Source organism: Quercus lobata, chromosome 3, assembly GCF_001633185.2.
Source record: "Quercus lobata isolate SW786 chromosome 3, ValleyOak3.0 Primary Assembly, whole genome shotgun sequence".
Classification (NCBI taxonomy): domain Eukaryota; kingdom Viridiplantae; phylum Streptophyta; class Magnoliopsida; order Fagales; family Fagaceae; genus Quercus; species Quercus lobata.
In genome coordinates, this window is record NC_044906.1 from 9,072,301 (window position 1) to 9,092,768 (window position 20,468).

General features: G+C 35.4%; 2 protein-coding genes across 4 annotated transcripts; both read right to left on the reverse strand.

Annotated features, from left to right (window-relative positions):
* Window positions 1-14,037: 14,037 nt before the first annotated feature.
* On the reverse strand, window positions 14,038-17,422 carry LOC115979456 (ADP,ATP carrier protein 3, mitochondrial-like). 3 transcript variants are annotated; one of them, XM_031101506.1, is made up of 3 exons: window positions 17,292-17,422; window positions 15,228-16,066; window positions 14,038-14,734 (listed from the first exon to the last, which is right to left on the reverse strand). In XM_031101506.1, the coding sequence occupies exons 2-3, from the start codon at window positions 15,270-15,272 to the stop codon at window positions 14,348-14,350; spliced, it is 432 nt and encodes a 143-aa protein (XP_030957366.1). In that variant the 5' UTR covers window positions 15,273-16,066; window positions 17,292-17,422; the 3' UTR covers window positions 14,038-14,347. The 3 variants fall into 3 exon arrangements, with proteins under 3 accessions (XP_030957366.1, XP_030957367.1, XP_030957365.1); XM_031101507.1 differs by lacking the exon at window positions 17,292-17,422 and adding an exon at window positions 17,120-17,285; XM_031101505.1 differs by lacking the exon at window positions 17,292-17,422 and adding an exon at window positions 17,059-17,285.
* Window positions 17,423-18,011: 589 nt separating this feature from the next.
* On the reverse strand, window positions 18,012-18,596 carry LOC115980256. The gene has a single exon (XM_031102530.1). It carries the CDS (start codon window positions 18,594-18,596, stop codon window positions 18,012-18,014), a length of 585 nt encoding a protein of 194 aa, XP_030958390.1.
* Window positions 18,597-20,468: the final 1,872 nt, after the last annotated feature.

The window sequence follows — 20,468 nt, forward strand, 5'->3', positions numbered from 1 at the left end:
GTTATAATCTAGAGTTCGACAATTAGAAGTATGACGCATGTGAAATATCACATGAATCTGGCACCTTCTATACTTGAGCACAAGAATTTACTACTTGTGAAAAGGCTTTTAAATTGAATACTAAACCACAATAGCTATCTAACATAAGAGAATAACCCTTTCCCCCTCTCGATCTCTCACTCTTTCACTTTCCCTCTCTTTCTTTTAGCCTCAACCCCTTAATTGTGTTTTCTTAGAAATTGGCGAGCTAGGGTATTAGTGGGCGGGGGTTGGGTTTTAAGTTTTGTTTTCAGCGGGGAACAACATCGTTCTCCTTATTTCTTATTTCTTTTTCTTTTTTGTAATAATAGTTTTACATTTTCTTTGTATTAGGAAATTAAAATAAAAAATAAAAAAGAGCCAAAAATGACATCATTTTGGTTAGTAAACGGCAACAACTAACGAAAGGGTAATGGAGAACTTAATTAACAAAATTTGAAACTTAGAGGACTAAAATGACAAAACTGAAATTTAGATGATCGAAATGACAAAAGTTAAAACTTAGAGGGTCAATTTTGGATTTTTGCCAACAAATTTTATGTACAGTGATGATCTTAATATATTTAAATAAATAATAAAAAGATTACATGCCACAAGTAATGGCCCTTCAAATTGTATGTCACGTTGCTTGTTATTTGAGTGTTAAGATTATTAACATGTATGTTTAGACACATTTTGATAGGAAAAAAAGAAAAGAAAAAGATTTTTCCTTTAATGTAAATTGTTCATTACAAAGACATAAGGAAAGATATTGCTATTTTTTAAACTAAAAGGCAACCTTAAAACTGACACTGGCCTTTATCAATGTACATAAGTATTGGATGGAAGTCCTTTTATATATGTGTGTGTCTTTACCATAATTAGGGTAATATAAAAAATAAAACTACTAGTTCAATTAAAAATATGCAAATTGTCTTTAACCTAAAGATAGTGATTGGTTGGGGTGATTTGTGGGGAGGAGAAAATAGAAGGGATTTGTGTGTTTGATTTGTGGAGGGGAATGATTTTTGTGGGGCTCAAGGGTTTGATGGGAAATTACCTATCTACCATCTCCTCCCTCCTTTTTCGTTGCTTTATTTTCTTTTTCTTTTTTCCTTTTTTAAACTTTTAATTTTTAGGTTTTTTTCAATTTTTTTAAATACTTTAAAATATTTATTAAAAAAATTATATACTAAGGGCATAAGAGTAAATTTATACCATCTACATTTGCTATCTTCTTATTTTTCTTTTTAAATAAAAGAGTTCTCCCTTTTTTACAGTTTTCTACCCACAATCAAACATGCATAAAAAAAATAAAAATAAAAATAGAAAAATAATATCTTTTCTATTCTTCCATTTTTCCATCCCCAGTCAAACCAAGCCTTACTATGAATTTAATTACGTTGATGATGCATCAAATTAAGTCCAACAAGCCTAATAAATTCAAAGACAAAGCAAAAAAGATTTTGATTGAAACCCTATTTCATTTCTCCTTTATAACACGATCAAGACTCCTTGAAACTTGATCAAGACTTATTAGGAGACTTTCTGTTTACACTTTCCACGAAAAATGTTACAACGTAGTAATATTTATAGAAGATAGTACCTAACAGACCCAAGGAGGAATAGGATCTTTTCATGTAAAAAGAAAACTTTCAAACACACATATTTTTATACTCTTTATTTGTAATTGTGTCATTTCTGGGTTTTGATTAAATAAAATCTAAAGGTGTATCATGTGATGTGGTACTATATGCATTGTTAAATCGAGAAGATCATATGTTCTCAATTTAACAATAAAATACTCTCTATATTTTAAATAAAAAGGATTTCCAAATTTTGAATGCATGATCATACTGGCATAACATATGTTCATAATTACTAAATTGTTTTGGAGAGAGTCCAATTGTCATCAAGGCCAACTCGCCATGCAAAGTCACCAAGCAATCCCTTACCCTTAGCATACAGGACCTTAGCCAGAATACTTTTAACATCGTCATAACCAACCCAAGTTGTCCCATTGTGGCAATAATTTGAGGCAAACGTGTAGTTGAATGCTATTATGGCACCGCCTTGACCTATGATGTTCAATCATCTTCCCCATATCATATTGATGTTTTGATAAACCAAGAAGGTGTCGTTTGGTGCTTCACTGGGTTCTACGAACATCTAGAAACTACACGGAGAGGTGAATCTTCAGATTTATTGCGCCAGTTACACGCCTCTTTTTCTCTACCATGGTTATTACTTGGGGATTTCAACGAAATTCTACATCCTGACGAATATTGGGGAAGTGGTTATCAACCATATAATCAAATTGTAGAATTTAACAGGGTGGTGGTTGATTGTTCTTTAATTGATTTGGGTTTTTGTGGTCTAAAATTTACCTGGTGTAATAGGGGGTTCAAAGGGAATTTGGTCTATGCAAGGTTGGATTGTGGGTTGTACAACATGGAGTGGCTATCCTTATTTTGTTATACTAAACTGACACACATTCCATTTGGTTTCTCTGACCATATGGCTTTGTTGGCAAAACTCCAAACAAGTACTTCCAACCCCTCTGTAAAAAAAAAATAGATTTTTCTAGTTTGAAGTGTTCTAGATGTGCGAGCCAAACTATGAAGATATTATCAGATCAAGCTGGGACTCAGTCCAATGGGGCACTCCAATGTTTCGAGTAACTCAGAAGATCAAAGCAGTGAGGGTGGCTCTTCTTCAATGGGGTGGTGGTAATGCAAGGAGCCTTACACAATCAATTTCAGTAAAGAGGAACTTATTAACTAGCTTGGAGATGGATTGCCAATCCGACTCGGCAAATCAGCAGCTCTCTTATGCAAGGAATGTCACCAAAACTAAACTCAATGAATTAATAGCTCAAGAAAATACTTACTAGCATCAACAATCAAAAATCTCATGGATGAAAGATGGAGACTGTAATTCGAAATATTTCCATGTTGTGGCGTCATTAGAGAAGAAGGTGCAATGAAATCTCTAAACTCAGAGATACATCAGGCACCTTGCACTCTCAACAGGCTGATATGGAGAGGATAGCATCTGAGTACTTCCAATCAATGTTCACTAGTGTCTCCACTAGTTCATTTCAATAGGTAATCTGTCACATTCGTGAAGTTGTTACCCTAGAGATGAACAACACACTATTGGAGAAGTTCTCACAAGAGGAGGTTAAGGAAGCTTTATTCCAGATGCACCCTACAAAAGCACCAGGACTAGATGGTATGAACCCATTATTTTTTCAAAAATATTGGCATATTGTAGGTATTGACATTTCTAATGCTGTGATTGATTGTCTAAGCTTTGGAAATTTTTTGAAAAGCATTAATTTTTCTCATATTACTCTTATCTTGGAAAGAAAGAACCCAATACTTGTGTCTCATTTCCGACCCATCAGCTTATGTAATGTGATTTTCAAGATTTTTTCTAAAGTTCTAGCCAACAGACTTAAGAAGATCTTGGGTGACATCATATCTGTGTGTCAAAGTGCATTTGTAGCTGATAAAGTGATCACAGACAATATTCTCATCTCCTTCGAAACTCTGCACTACATGAAGTCCAAATGACAAGGGAACATTGCACATATGGCCCTCAAGCTTGATATGAGCAAAGCTTATGACAGGTTGGAGTGGGATTATTTACAGGTTCTGATGCTAAAGATGGGATTTCATCCAAAGTGGGTCGATCTTATCATGACAGGAATCTTATCGGTTTCTTATTCAGTCTTGGTAAATGGTTCTCCATCTGGCTTCATCAAGCCATCTCGAGGCATCCGCCAAGGGGACCCCTTGTCACCCTATTTATTCCTTTTAAGCACTGACGGCTTTTCATCATTATTAAGGAATGCTACTCTACATAAGCACACTTGCATGGAGTGAGCATCTGACAGGAGAGTCCTCAAATTACCCATCTTTTATTTGTAGCTGACAACTTACTATTTAGTAATGTTTCTCTATCTAAGTGCCACACCATCAAGAATATTCTTCAAGTCTATGAACTTGCAACAGGCCAGAAAATTAATTGTGAAAAGACCTCCATATTTTTCAGCAACAACGCCTCTCCTTCATTGAGGGAGGAAATCAGGTTGTTCTTCAATGCTACCTCTAATGTGCCCCTTGAAAAATATCTTGGGCTACCTCCCATTATTGGGAGAGGCAAGAAACAAGCTTTTGCTGATATAAAGAGCAAAATCCAAGCAAAACTTGGTGGATGGAAAGGCAAGCTACTCTCACAGGCTAGCAGGGAGACTCTCATTAAATCGGTGGCTCAAGTGATCCCAGTGTATGCTATGAATTATTTTCTCCTTTCCATAGGTTTTTGTGAAGATATTAATTCTATGATGGGACAATTTTGGTGGAGTCAAAAAGAGGAGGAGAAGAAAATGCATTGGATGAGTTGGAAGCAATTATGTCTAGCAAAAAAGGATGGAGGTCTAGGATTTCGAGACCTTAAATGTTTTAATTTAGCTTTGCTGGCTAAACAGTGTTGGAGACTTCTGCACAATCAAGAGTCTTTGCTCTACAAGGTTTATAAGGCCAAATATTTTCCTAACACTTCTTTCCTTCAAGCCACTGGTCCTAATCATTCCTCTTATGCTTGGAGGAGCATTATTCAAGGGCGACAACTCAACCTTCAATGTAGCCGATGGAGGGTGGGAAATGGTTCTCAAATCAACATATGGTCAGATAAGTGGCTTCCCTCTGAGATTAATCATAAAATAGTCTCTCCTCGAACAATTCTACCAGCTGAAGCTAGAGTGGCAGATTTAATGGATTTCTCAGCTCCTCAGCCAAGATGGAAGAACATGCTTATTAATATGATTTTTTATCCTTTTGAAGCCTCCATCATCAAAGCTATTCCACTTAGTTTTCGTAGGCTTGATGACTCCTTAATTTGGACTAGAAATAGATCGGGTACTTTTACAATTTGTAGTGCGTATCTCTTACAAACAAAATTGGAAAGGGATTTAAAGGAAACTCAAGCTTCCTCATCCAATCCATCTCGACTTCACTCTTTTTGGGATGGTATCTGGTCCGCCCAGCTTCCACCTAAGGTCAAAACATTTATTTGGAGAGCATGTCATGACAGTTTGCCTACACTAACCAAACTCTTTGATAGAAAGGTATTGAATTTCTTTTCTTGTGCTCTTTGTACTGAGGAAGCCGAGACTTATACTCATTTGTTCCTAATGTTCCTTTGCCCAAGCCGTTTGGCTGCAATCTTCACACTTGAGGGATTACAGATTTCCTCCTCACATAAAGTTCATTGATGCAATGGATGCTGCAATTAAGAATTTTCTTTCACCAGTTTTTGATACTCTCTGCATAGCTTGCTGGATGATATGGAAATGTAGAAATAAACTGGTTTTCAACAACACTGCACCTCCCACAAAGATATTTGGTCTCGGGCAGACTTGTACAGAGTGGAGTTTATGGAAGTGCAAGAGAGAAATCTGCAGGTAGGCGGCTTGACGGCAGCTACTTGGAAGCCTCCTCGGTCAGACTTAATTCACAAAGTTAATGTGGCTATTTCCCAATCCAAGAAGTTTGCATCAGTGGGTTTTGGCTTGATTATCCGCAACAAAAAGGGTGAAGTACTAGCTGCTCTATGTGATCGAATGGATAAGAAGCTGAACTAGCTATGCACAATAGCTTTTGTGATGAGGAAAGCTTTACTTTTCTGTCAAAGCATCAGTTTTTCCAAAGTAGAGGTGGAATGCAATTTTGCTAAACTTGTGGAATTGTTAAATTTTGACAGGATTTGCTCATTGGAGGTTGCATGGACCCTTGAAGATATTTCATGTATTAGAGAAAGTTTTGTTTTTATTTCTTTTTCTAGCATTCCTTTACGATATAATCGTGCTGTACTTGCTTTGGCTAGTGCTGCAAAAGAGGAAGATGAGGCCATTGTTTGGTTAGAAGAATGCCTATCTTTTCTCTTCCCCATTGTACAACGTAATTTACATTAATAAAGCCTACTATAATTTCCTCTCAAAAAAAAGAAAAAGAAAAAAAAGAAAAAGATTCACATTAAAGATGGTATAAATGCTAAAAATGCTATATTTGCAACTAAAACACTAAAACGTGGGTCATAACAAAGGTGCTATAGCAAAAAGAAATAATAACTTAGCTACAGTAAACTGCCATCTTTGATAGCTTACTGTAGCTATAACTCAAAAAAAAAATAAAATATATATATATATATATATATATATTAAAGCTTTCTCTTTCTTCTTCTCTTTTTTTAAAAAAAATCTCTTTCTCTCTCTTCTTCTCTAAAAAAAAAAAAAAAAAAAAATTTTTTTTTTCTCTTCAAACTTGTCGTTCTCTCCTTCTTCTTTTTTCTTCTTCTTTCTCCTTTGTCTCTAAACTCGATCTCCCTGTGGCTTCCGATCTGTTTCAGTGGGTTTTCAATTGTGGGTCACCGTGGCAGTGGTTTGTGGGTTAGATTTGGAGGCACGGTGGTGAGATCGGTTGTGAGGCACAGTGGTGAGATCAATGAGATCGGTGAGTGCGTGGGTTCGATCGTTGGGTTACAATTTTGTTTTGATGGCTAGTTGCTTTTGGTAGATGGTTGTGGTTTTGCCTTTTTTTTTTTCTTTTCTTCCTGTAGTGGGTTAGATTGTACACCAGTGAGTGCTTGGCTATGATTCGTTGGTGGATAGGAATGAGTGTGTGGTTGAGATTTGGTGGAAGAGGAAGGTGGCTTAGATTTTGTTTTTGCAGTGACTAGTTGTTTTTGTGGTGGTTGGTTGTGGTTATGCTTTGATTTTTTCTTTTTCTTTTTCTTTTCTTCCTACAGTGGGTTGTGGTTGCCATAGTGGTGCTTGTGGCTTGTGGTGGACCTAGCGGTGGTGGCTGTGGAGGGTTTGTGGTTGCTACAATGGTAGTTATGGCAGGTGGAGTGGTGGTAGTGGTGATGGAGGAGGTGGTTGCTATAGGTTTTTTTATTAATTTAATGAGTATTTTATATTATATTAAATGAAGTGGTAAAACTTATAGAAGTTTTGATGTTGGATGTATTTTAAAGTGGGGTGGTATAATAGAGAAAATATGTTTTTGAGGTGTTAAAACCTAAAATTTTTAGAATCATTGATGTGAATGCTCTAATGTAATAAAATATTTACTTATTTCGTATCACTTGCATCACTCTCTTGACGGAGGATGATATTATTTACAACTCTTTAATAACAACTCTCTTATAAGGCCTATACTTCTAGGTAGCAAAATGCTAAATTTACTACTAATTTTAACACAAGATACTTAAAAATTGATGTGACAATAAATGTGATGGGTGTCGTATTCATAAATAAATTTCGTAAATACTTTTTATGTTTTGTTTAAAAATTAATACATTAGTTTGTAAAGTCATGAAAGTATTTATAATATCCCTAACATCATTTTTTTTTTCCAATAATTTAATTTTGAATGATGCTAGAGGTACTAAAAATTTTATTATATAAGCTTTTAAAAATGGCTGTGTTAACATTTAAACATTAAACAAGGCAGAATTGTTACAAGTACTGCGGATTAAGGAAGTTGCTCTTCCATGTTGTGGCTGTGGAGGTGGGGGCTGTTGTTGCCTGAGAGAAGCAGAAGCGGAGACCACAGAGCCTATGTGTTGACTGTTGAGTGTGTCAATTGAAAGAAGAAGGGAGACAACTCAAAATTACAGAAAACTCATAAATTAACATATTAATAAATATGATTTGTATAACATCAACAACATAATAAATAAATTTTTTAATCATTTTTTGTTTTATGCTTAAAAATTGGTGGTACAACAATTTATAAATCTTATATAAAAAAATAAAATTTTTAATAACTATAACATCAATCAAGTAAAATAAAAAGTTAAAAAATTTATTTATTCTAATATCAATATGATCCGTAGCTGATAAATCAATTTGTAAAATTTTTAAAATAAAATTGAAAGTACAACTTTTAAAACTTTTCCTTCAATTTTTCACTCAAATGATACAGATGTGCATTTTGTGAGATTTGAATGAGTTTTGTCGACTGGTGCTCCAAGTTGGTGGAGAGTAGGTGAAATAGGTGTTCCAATTATCCTTGAAAAGTTGAATTGAGCTCAGAAAAATTGATGCTGTCTTCCTCACGTGTCCTTTATTGCACACGTCCTTGAGTGGTCGAGCTAGCTGGTCAGAAGAGAGTCTGTATTTGAGCCACAATTTTTGTTACGACCATGACATATGGACGGTAAATGGTGTATGAAAAGTTTTTTTTTGATAAAAAATAGTGTATGAAAAGATGGAATAGGTGGACGCAATAACTCACATTAGAGTTTTGCTAAAGATACTGGTCCTCCCAAAACCGATCCATGTTGTCTGTGGCTGATGATGGGAATTCCCAGTCAAAGTCAAGGCCATAAAAGTTATAAGACCTGGCTATTGATATTGAGGAATGAATGAATGTTTTTGGGGTACTGGCTTGGGTAGCCATGGAAGAAAAAGTTGAAGGATTTGAGTCCCGTCCACCGATGGATAAGAGGGTTTTAACAGATGGGTTTTTTTGCTGCACGGTTTTGGTGAAGGCTGAGAATTGGATTATGTCTGAGGAGGAAATGTTAACTTGGTAGGAGTCGGGGTCAAGATAAGCAAAGGCGCAAAAGATGTGTGTGAAAAGGGTTGAATCTATGTTGGACAATGGGTATCCACTGCCAGATAACCAGTAGGAAGCTTTGACGACATTCTTATTCCCAGCTGAGAAGCGAAGTTGGAAAAGGAACAGGAGGGTGGAACGTGGAAGAGAATGAAGCAAGTCTTTTCAAAGCCATTAAGGGAATTTGGGAGCTGTTTTCCTTTCTATGATTATGGTAATGGAGCAGATATATATTGGCAAATAGCATGGTTTCTCTTTCAATATACTCTTTTTTTTTTTGAAAATAAATTTAATTCTTTCTTGGAAGGAATATTGTATTTGCAACTTGCATGTAGGATATATTGGGTTTTAAAGTCAAAAGCAGTTTCAATTTTGAGGTTGTTGAGAAACGAATAATCTTTTGGTAAAATCCTCGGAAAACCCGCAAAGTACAACCAAGTAATCAAGAAGACAACTTTTTTTTTTTTAATAACTAAAAAATATATTTTTGAAAAGAATAATAAATATGTCGGCCTATCATTGTGATACAGTTATATAGTTGAGTGGTTCAGGTGCCACAACTCTTTGCACAATTTTGTGCACAACTCACCATGTGGTGAGTTGTGGTTAGTAAAGAGATGATGGTGGGTCACCCCTCCACCAACCACAACTTGCCACATGGACGAGTTATGCACAAAATTATTTCACCATAATTTTCTTATATAGTTATATAGATAGTTGTTAAATCAGATTCATTTAACGCTGTGTAATCCTTATATTTTATAGTAAATTATTTTTCAAAATATGTTATATATTTGGGCTTTTATTATCTCTAACACCTGTTTTGTTTTTTTTTTTTTTTTTTTTTTTTTTTTTTTTTTTTTAAATGTCAATTGTATGTCTTAAAATGTAGACATTCTCATATCAATAATGAACATTGATGTAAAATTGTGAAGTTAAACAAATGTAAGAAGATATATTTCTAACATATTTTTGCTAAAATAAAAGTAAAAACAAAAAAGAAACAAGTTCAAACAATTCTATTGAATATATTATTAAGCTATACTCTTGTTACGGGTCTCATAATTAATCACCAAATTAAATCCACAAGACCAATAGATTCAAATACAAAGCTTAAGAAATTGTGGGAGGATAGGAAATTGATGACAAGAGCATGCAAACCGAGAACAAGAATAAATGAGAAGAGGTCAAGACAAAAGGGGCACACCTTGGAAGGTTTTGTTAAGGAAGCCTTGGAGCAAACATGATAACACAATCACAAAACCGAAGAAGATCAGCATGGCCTAGGAACTCGAGGATACAGGTACATTCCTGGAAGGGCCAAGGTCTGGCCGTGAAGACCACTAGACATGTGTCCGAGGAAAGGAAGGAATGTTTGTCATTGAGTGGATGAAGGAAGGATACAGATAAGGCATCCATTACCTCCACATTCAATGCTATGCACCCACTTAGCTGGCTGCATTAATGGTGGAATGACCCCTGAATGGTGTCATCATAGCTCACAATCTAACAGAGAAACCCTCTAGGAAGGCCCTGATGGGACAAGTATCTGGGGAAAAAAAAAAAAAACACCCTTGGCCACCCAAGTGGAAGGCCAAGATGCAATTTGAATGATTATGTAAAGGAAAAGGATCCCTACAAGAAAGGGGATCAAGAAAAAAAGTAGAGAGAGAGAGAGTGAGAGTACTGTAGTTCAAGAACAAGTATTAACCTACACCTTGACCTAAAACCGAGAAGCATAGTATTAATCCCAGACATAAGTTGTTTTATTTTGCCGGGCTTATATATATCAAACATACATTCCAACATCACTTCATAGAGTTGTTAAAAAAGGGTAAACAAGGTTGATTGACATCCCATATCTATAAATCAATTGTATGAGGTTGAAATCTTATTTATCAAATTTTGGCCCGCCATAGAAACATTGGTTGAAACCCTAACTTTTTTTTCTTTTATCGTAATTTCTTTTTTGCTTCAAATTGAAAATTATCATTATAGCAAACTATTTTAGAATCTAGAAACAAACTCAAAAATATTAGAAAATGATAAATTCATAAGTTTTAACCTTTTTAATTTGGAGAGAGTCCAATTGTAATCAAGGTCAATCTGCCACGAAAAGTAACCAAGCAACCCCTTTCCCTTAGTATATGTGACCTTTGTATAAATACTTTGTACATCATCATAACCAATCCAAGTTGTCTCATTGTAGCAATAATCTGATACAAGCATGGAATTAAACGCTGTTGTGGTATTGTTTTGCGCTATGAATTCAACCAATTTCTTTGTGACTACCCTAAATTCTTCTTAAGTCCAACATAATTAAATTTTGGACAAAATTTGGCAACAAACTTGGTTGTAGACTAAGGCCACAACTCTATTCAATATTTTTTTTTATTGAATGTGAATTTTAACAAATTCACCATTTAATTTCATTTTCTTCTTAAATCCTCCATACTTGTGAAATTTCAAGAAAATAAAAGATTAATAGCTATGTCGTCAATAAAATATTTAAATTTTGAGTTTTTGTAGTCCAAAATTATACATAAAAAATAATTTTATGGATCGAATGGTAAATAACATCCGACTGGCATGAAATTTTGAAGCATTTTAAGAACATAGAGAAATGCAATTCATCGAGTAGATTTTCAAAATATCTAACAATGTTAATTCATTTAATGAGAGTGACTACAACTAAGTTTGTAGCCAAATTTTGTTCTTAAACTTTGGTCCCCTTAACAATATATTAGGTCCTTACAAATAAAAAGAAAAAAGTTCAAGAAAAATTTTATTTAACTAAACTTTTGAAGAGATGTAGCTTGCAACATTGATAATGAGATTATCATGTAACAATTTCAAAATAAATAAATAAAAATTGTAGAAGAAAATTGTAAGATTTTGTGTGTGTGTGTGTTTTGTCAATGTATAAAATTCTCTTTTTATTAGATTTTTTATAATTTAAGTTTCTTAATAATAACTCTCAAAAAAAATTTCTGGAGCTGCCACTGCCAATGAGTCATGGCCCATGGGGTGGTGGCTGTTGTATATATAGGTATAAAGAAGGATATGTTGTAATAATGATGTTTGAGTTTGGAGAATATGGTTTCATAAAATGAAAATTCAAATTCTGGAATTTTCTGTAGATTTTTCTGGTGATTGTTCAGAAAGGTTGAAGAGGTTTCAATCTTTGTTAACCGTTTTATGAAAAAATAACTAACTCTTCATACGTGTCTTTTCATGAAACATACGTGCCTTTTCATGAATTGAGATTTATGTTCACTTGAAAAATAACTAACTTTCCATATGTGACTTTTCATGAAACATAACCCTATGGGTATAAATAGAGGATTATGTTCACAAAAGAGTAAGTTTGAAAGAAACACAAGAAATCCGGTGGTCATTTTCTAGAATTACTATCTATAGAACCTAACATCTTGGTTGTATCCTGGAGACAAATTTGCGATAACCCTTTAGCAACAAAAGTGTGGGGGACAAATATTGTTTAAGGAAAACTATATAGTGCCTCCAAGTTATCTATTTTCTGTTTGTTTTTTGTGTTAACCTTGTTCTTCCATTATTACTTTGTATAATATCCCCAACAGTGGCTTGGTCATGGTGGCATGGGTCGTGGTAGGCATGGGTTTGATGTGCATGGGTTGTGGGATGTGTGGGTTTGGCGTGGTTCAGAATTTTGGTTGTGGATTGTTGTGGTTTGGTGGTGGTAGATGTGTTGGTCTTGGCTGTGATGTTGGTTGTGTGGGTCGGAATTTAATTGTGTGAGTTTGATGTTGGCTGTGTGGGTTGGAATGTGGCTGTGCGGGTCAGAATGTAGTTGTGTAAGTTTGATTTTTTCAATTATTTCAATTTTTTCTTCGTATCCCAAATTGGGTGTAACAAAATGACTGAATTCTTCTCCTCTATATTCAGGCTTGGTTATGTGAGTTCAATTGTATGTTAACCATTCAGCTTAACCCAAAGCTCAATACTAGGTTGCACGGACACGCCATTTTTGGCGTCGTGCCCGCGTCCGACACGTGTCGGACACCGGAACGGGGACGACGCGCCAGATTCCGGTGTCCGGCGGTGTCCCTTTTCTTTTTCTTTTTTTCGTTTCTCCGACACGGCTCCGACACGGCGGCGACGCGGTTCCGACGCCTCCGACACGCCACCAGTGAAAAAGAAAAGAAAAAAATCATAGATTTTGACCGGAACTTACCAATGCCGTTGATTTTGTGATAACCCTAAAATAATATAGCAAGTTTAGAGTCTCTTAGACTGAAAGTTGAAACCACATCTCAAGATCTTCTCAACCCACCCTCCCTCTGTCGCTGCCGCTGCCCTCTGTCCCTCGCCGGAGTTAGATCGGACCGATCGGCGAGCTCCGACGTCGACGCCGTGCCATCTGTCCTCTGTCCCTTCCGATCTCTCTCGGCGCGGACCGATCTCTTCTCTGTTCTCTCTGTCTTTTTTTTTTTTTTTTTTTTTTTTTTTTTTTTTTTTTTTTTTTTTCCGATGTTACTTGAATCTACTGTTACTTAGACATGATAATATAACGCCTTTTGCTTTGCTTTTGTTTTTGTTTTGTGTTTTTTTTTTTTTTTTTTAATATATATATATTTTTTTAATATTAGTTATAACTTATAAATTTGTTTTTGTGTGTCGTGCTATAGTTTTATTTATTTATTAAAGTTAAATATTGTAGGTAATTTTACTAAAATGAATACTGAAAGTGCTTGAAGATTTTGTGTATTATTGTAGTATTTTGGGTGTTAGTTTACTTATTTGTAGTTCTTACATAATTTAAATTCTAAACATAAATGTATTTTGTCTAAAAATATTAAAAAATATGCCTAAATATAAAATTTAATTAATTATTTAACCGCCGTGTCCCCGCCGTGTCGTGTCCTTATTTTTCAAAAATTGTCGTATCCCCGTGTCCGTGTCCGTGTCCGTGTCTGTGCAACATAGGCTCAATATCTAATGCTTGAATTGATAGGCTTTCTGTCTTCTTTTGCTTCTTTTGACCCAAAGCACAATACATTCAGCTTGATCCAAAGAAGCTTTATAGCAATAAAAGTTCTCTTATGATCTGTGAGTTAATTAATCGTCGATCCAATGGCAGATTCTCACTCCAATAAGAAATCATTGCAATTTTCAATATCACATTTCTGTCAACACCAATCAAGAAGAAACTTTCAAAATTGATAAAGGTGTAAATCAGTGAAAGAGCACTCATCAAAAATAAAATCCCACATATTTTAGTTAATAACAAATAATATTGCTATAGAGGGAATGCACATGCTAAAAGTTTCTCAGGTGAGCATCAATCCTCATTCACACACTCAGATGCAAGTACTCAAAAGATGTAACAGATCATTGACTAAGAAAAATATTTCGATATGAAAGACAATGTATTAGACGATCTAATGCTATTAAGCTTCCAGTAGATGTATTGATTTCAAGTGGTGGTAATTTGAGTATCCAATTTTTAGAAGTCAGCACAATACAAACTCATTTGTTTACTACGGGGAAGAGGTTAAGCCCAGACTCATAAACCTAAGTACTATTGTTTTACTCCCTATAATATTATATTACAGAAGAACTTTCTCAGACTGTCAACTGAACTCTAATTGTAAAGACAATCTAAATCATTGTTCCCCTCAGAAGAGAAATTTCTGCGTGGGCCTCCACCACCGTTGCCCCTAGTCCTTCTTACCATATGTCCATTTAATGGTGAGAGTTGATGCAGATTGATCACCACCAACCGATCCATTCCTCTTTGCAGACACACCATCAGCGGCAGAATTAGACTTTTTTGTGGAAAAATAATCGGGCAATCTTGTGATAAAAACAGCAAAAATAACGGATAAAGTAATTTTTTTGAGGATGCATGTACCTCCACCCTTATAAAGGGACTTAACACCCTCATTCCTGATAATCTCTGCAAATGCATGTATTGAACTCTGATATTTAACAACTTCTCCAGAGGTCATCATCATCCTCCTATTTACAGTGTCCAATGGGTAAGTTGCCATCTTTTGACAAACTGCAACTCCCACTGCCATTACTGGTGTAGCCAAGAAGTCATCCTGCAAAAACAGCAAGTGTAATTCAACATAATTCTGTATCATGAATGGATTGCTATTTCACACTAATCAGCAATAGCAAAACCTTAAAAAAAAAATCTCTGGATTACATGAAATGAAGATGCCACTTAGACAATTAAAATTAAAAATATTGGGAAAGCCAAATGTAACCAAAAACAAAAGAGAGAGCGAAAGGAATTTGTCAAGAAACACTCGGAAAAAATAAATCAAGGGTGACCTTGATTGTAAAAAAGCAATGCATGCTGGGTATAGGGGCTATGAATGTCATCAAAGAAATAGCCCCAATGACACTAAATTCTCATGATTGCACTGAGCTGTGACCGGACCCAGTGTAACATAAACGGCCTGAAGATAACATGTATGCCAAAGTAGACGCCAGTACTTAATAAGCTTTTACAACATGAGATAGCAAATCCACGGTACAGTCCAGCAATGCCATCTGATCTTATAGTTTTTTTGTAGACATCAATCAAACCTTTGAATTGCCTTTCTTCAATCTTATTGTTTGTCTTGATATCATTGGCTAGGCGAGTCTGGGCATAATCTAGGGGATAAACAACAAAATGAGTTGCTAAATTAGCAAAAATTCCTCCTCCCAAGCCTCCGAGTAACCATTTCCAGTAGCCATCTTTGTCTTTCTTGAAATTGGTTAAAGTCAGAAAATAGTTGTTAAAGCCAAAGCTTATTACCTGTTGTACATATAAATACTGTGGATTTAATAAACAAGATTAGATGAGACAAAGAAGAAATAAACAACAAAAACATCTACAAATTTCTAATGGTCAAAATCAGGTTTAAGAAGCCCAGTTAATGCACAATAAGTTCTAAAAGAAAAAATTGCTGAAAATTTACTCTAAAGGAAACGTCGCTGATGACACCAGGGATGTAGCCTCTCCAAAGGGATATGAAGCCTTCATTACTGATTGTTCTGGCGAAGCAGTTCACAATTCCTTTATAAGGATCAGGAGTTTCACTCTCCCAATTGGAGCAGTTAGCACCCCAAAAAGAGCAAGGAATGATCCATAAATTAACCCAGTTCGAGAGTCAGACTTCTGCTTTTCCAGCGGAGCTCTTACAAATACTGGAAGCAGAGGTGAAGCAAGATAGGAGGCAGAGCCAGCATTTGCTGGGAGCAATGTTTTGTGCAATCTGTCGATCGCATGTCCACCAGCACTGGGAATGTTTTGCAAGCTTGAAGTCCAGGTTTGATGGTTAGGAAAGTGCGTGATGGAGAGGTAAGGTTGCACTCTTATCTTCTGGATTACAGATGGAAGTTGTGGCCTATCTGCCATTTTTGCAACTCAATTTGGTAACCTGCAAGGACATTAACAAATCAGGCAATAAGGAAAGCAAAATAAGGACAAAGGATAACTCTTAAAATCTTAATAAAATTTCACAAAGCCAATGAAAGCATAAATGACATGCATATAATTATGCAGATATGGGTGTAATTCCAGCTCTAGAAAGAAAGAGGGCTGGTAAAGCCGACCCAACTAAGCTTACAAGTTCAATACGCATAAAAACAAAACTAGACATAAATGAAGGGTCTGGAATAGAAACCACAATGCATTTGTTTCTCTCAACAAGAGAAAACAAGAAGTAAAAATATCAATACATCAGGTTCAGTAGCATATCCATTTCACATATATGAGAAAACTCCTTAAAGATTCAATATTAATATTCAGAAAGCAAAGTTTCCATTGAAGCCAAAACTGAGTCCACTTTCTGGGTCTTATTTTCCAGACTGAGATTGCACATAAGTTTTTAGATACTCATAAAAATAATGCTTGCACCATGAACTGGAGGAGATATTCAAATGGGGAAACAAAACAGAGACTTAAGATTTGCCTGACTATTTCTAAGACACCATACTACTACACTAGAAATATTTTTTCCACACACACACAAAATAAATAAATAAATAAAATAAATCATATCAATGTGGTCATACATTGGCACACTCTTTGGATATCTGTAATGGGTTGGCCATTTCACTATTTGCTTACATTGACCAAAAACTTGTGAACAAAATCAGTGCATCAAGCATCAAATTCTTTTGTGTCGAGGATATAACATCTTAAGGTGATATTATTACCTCTACTCCCATCTCCCTTTTCCCTTAACCTTAAATATTCTCTTAATCATCTTAATCTTATTTAATAATTTGTTCACCTCTACATATTAGATCTTTTAAATTAAAAGGAAAAAAAAAATTCACAAAAAGAGGACTTTCATATTAAATTGAATTACAAATATGAGAGGGAGGAAATAATTATAAATAAATAACCAAGTCAGAAATGCTTAACACTATGAGAGTGATTTCAAGGAACCAGATAGAGCAAAAACCACATCAAAACATATTGAGACCTTCAGCTAAGCAAGGAGTGAACTAGTGTAATTTCATTCATTCAAAAATCCATTTTCTCTCATTTCAAAAACCAAAAAGTGCCTAAAACCATAGAGGAAAATTAGCATGAAAATAAGAATTTTGGGTCTCCCAAGTTATAAACACCATAGTGATTAAGAGAGAGAGAGATACTCAGTGCATAACAAACAAGACTAGCTGTCTAGCTCAGGCTGCTCTGCTGTGAATAACTGAATATCCAAGTCTGGTGAGAAATGCGTCTTGCATGTAGCACATGTAGTGGAGTGGAGGCCTAATATAACCGATGCACAGGAGTGGGTCCCAGCTCACATGTCATTCTAGTCTAAGAAAATTGATGATAATAATAATAATAATAGATTTAGAATATGAAAATTTTTTACATAAATATAACGTAGAGGGGTAAGTAAAGGCCGTACAAAATGGACAATGATGGCGATGGCCAGAACAGTGAAGGGATTCAATTTCAACCCAACAAAACAGAAATCTTTTTAGTAATTTTAGTGAAAGAGTCTCTCTCTCTCTCCTTTGTTTAGTGAAAGCCCTTTCTTTTTTAAATTACTTTGATTGATGGATGGGTATTATATTATATTATAATACACCCCTCTCTCTCTCTCAAACCCTTTTTCAGCGTTTCTTTTTGGGTAAACTCTCTCTCAATCTTTCTTTCTCTGGTCTCTGTATGGAAGTAAAACAGTGTAAGACCCTTTTGGTTTGATAATATACATCTCATGTCCACAACAAGTTGATAGACCCTTAACCCTTTACTTTAAAAAAAAAAAAAAAAAACAAAAAACAAAAAACAAAACAAAACAAAAACAAAACTAAATACTTTTTTTTGGGAGAGGAAATCAATTTCATTAAACCAAAAAAGGGTTACAACAGAGAGCCACCAGCATGAGGCTCTAAATCAGATACAACCAAATGAGATACAAAAGGTGGGGTAACACCTTTCCAGACTTGAGAATAATAATTAGTCTTGGCGAATTGAGCAAGCTCGTGAGCAACCATGTTGTAGTCCCTTTTCAAGTAAGCAAAAGAGCAGCAATAGAACAAAGCTTTGGCCCGCAAAATACCTTCCACCAAATTACCAGTTTCACCTCCAATATTGCCATGGTTAATAGCAAGAATCGCCGAAAGAGCATCTAATTCCATCATGACTTGAGGGAGATCCATTTCTTGAGCCAACATAAGGCCTTGCTCAATAGCAAATAGTTCCGTCCACTCAGCAGGGAAATTAGAAGGCAGCAGCTTGCTGAGAGCTACTATAACCATGCCGGACCCATCTCTGATAACTACACCAACCCCTGAACTCCCCCCAGAATCTATAGAGCATGCCCCATCTACAGTTACCTTAAACACACCAGGAGGAGGGACAGACCAGCCCATAGGAGTGGACTGCAAAGGGGGAAAATCCATTTTAATGGCACCATGGTAGTCATCTATTAATCTCTGAGCCATCTCCCAAGTTTGGAGGGGTGAAAGACAATCTTCATCATGGACACGCAGGTTCCTATTGTGCCAAATCGCCCAAGAAATGGCAAAGAAAAACAGCAAGTGCCTTGTAAATACCAGTATAATAGTGCTTTGTAAGTCAAATGTACTTTCTGAGTCTATTAAATAATAGTCAGCCAAAATAAATGGTTCTCCCTCCATATAGCTAAAATTTTATAGCACCAAAGATTCTATCATAAGTATGCTTTTCATGTAGAAATTATATGGTGATAAGGGTTATAAGAGCATCTACAGTAGTGGAGCTAAAAATTTAACTTTTTAGCTCCATCAAAAGTTATTTTATCTATTTTACCTACACACATATTGCAGCAGTAGATCTATTTTAGCTTTCAACACAATAAAATAATATAAATATCATAATAAAATAATATAATCACTACAATAAAATAATATATCCCACTACCCAAAAAACATCCACAACACCAACCATAACCACCTCTACCATCAACCACACCCACAACCACACCCACAACCACCACCAACACCACCACCACCGCCACCGCCATTCATCAACCAGAGAAATCCAGCCACCATTCATCAACCATCAAAAAACCCCATTCAACCATCAACAAAATCAAAACCCATTCATCAATCATCAACAAAATCAAAACCCATTCATCAAAATAAAAATAGAACCCATCATCAACCATCAAATTAGCCAAAAGCCACCACGAAACCAAAGAAACCTAGCCACCATTCATCAACCATCAACAAACCCCATTCATCAACCATCAACAAAATCAAAACTCATTCATCAAAATAAAAATAGAACCCATCAACATAAAACCCAATCACGGCGACAACGTTGTTTTGTCAATCATGACGACAAAATCAAAACCCAGCACCGACGATCATGGGTTTTGGTGTTTGAGACAGAGAAAGATTGAGAGACAGAATAAAGGAAAAATGAGATAGCAGAGAGATAGGGGCGGAGAACAAAGAGATCAATTGGCTTGGGTCGGCGCTGGGCAGGAGCTTGGGTTGGCGTTGTTGGCGTTGGGCAGGGGCTTGGGTCGACGCTGGGCAGGGGCTTGGGTCGGTGCTAGGCAGGGGCTTGGGTCAGCAAGGAATGGAGGAATTGAAGCTTGCAACGAGAAGAAATGAAGAATGTGAGGACCGACTGAGGGGAGAGAGGAGCAACGAGTAGAATGGGGAAGGAGGAGAAAGAAAGTAAAAAAAAATTCTAATCCTAGTGTGAACACAAAATAAAATAATATATATTTTTTTACCTTTGAGCTACGATGCACATCTATCTTTAGATGTGCACTGTAGCTGAGAAGCAAAAAAACTTGGCTATAGCTCCACTGCTATAGCTCTTCTTTTGTGATCAGTGGTACTAAAAAATAGCAATATAACTATTTAACACCACTGCTGTGAGTGCTCTAAGGTTATTAAGGTTTATAAATATTACTAATAATTCCAAATAATGACTCATTTTTCAAAACAAAAAAATAATAATAATGATTCCTTAATTTTTATTTTATTTATTTCTTAATATTACAAGATTTGAAAAGAATTACATGTGTAAAAATGTCATGGTCAACAATGGAACACTCTGCTAAGTTTTTATTTCTTAATTAAAAAGTTCTTAATATGCAGATAAATTGTACTATTCCTCCTAAACTATAAGTACATGGAAAATGTAATGTCTCTGTTTAATTTAAAATTTATTAATTCCTCAATTATCTTTTTTTTAATAAGCACTCTATCCTTACATTTTTGTTAAATTAAGATAAACAAACGAATTTTTGAAAAATGAGTCTAAAGACTCACGTTAATGGCCATAATGCCCTCCAATAACAAACAAATTTGACATAA

Bases quoted from the DNA above. Each gene is read 5' to 3' on its own strand.
- LOC115980256 (XM_031102530.1), bottom strand. From the start codon at position 18,596: ATGGCTCAGAGATTAATAGATGACTACCATGGTGCCATTAAAATGGAT.
- LOC115979456 (XM_031101506.1), bottom strand. From the start codon at position 15,272: ATGATATCAAGACAAACAATAAGATTGAAGAAAGGCAATTCAAAG. The intron at 14,735-15,227 runs GTTTGATTGATG...CTGTTTTTGCAG, and splicing joins TGAAGAAAGGCAATTCAAAG to GATGACTTCTTGGCTACACC.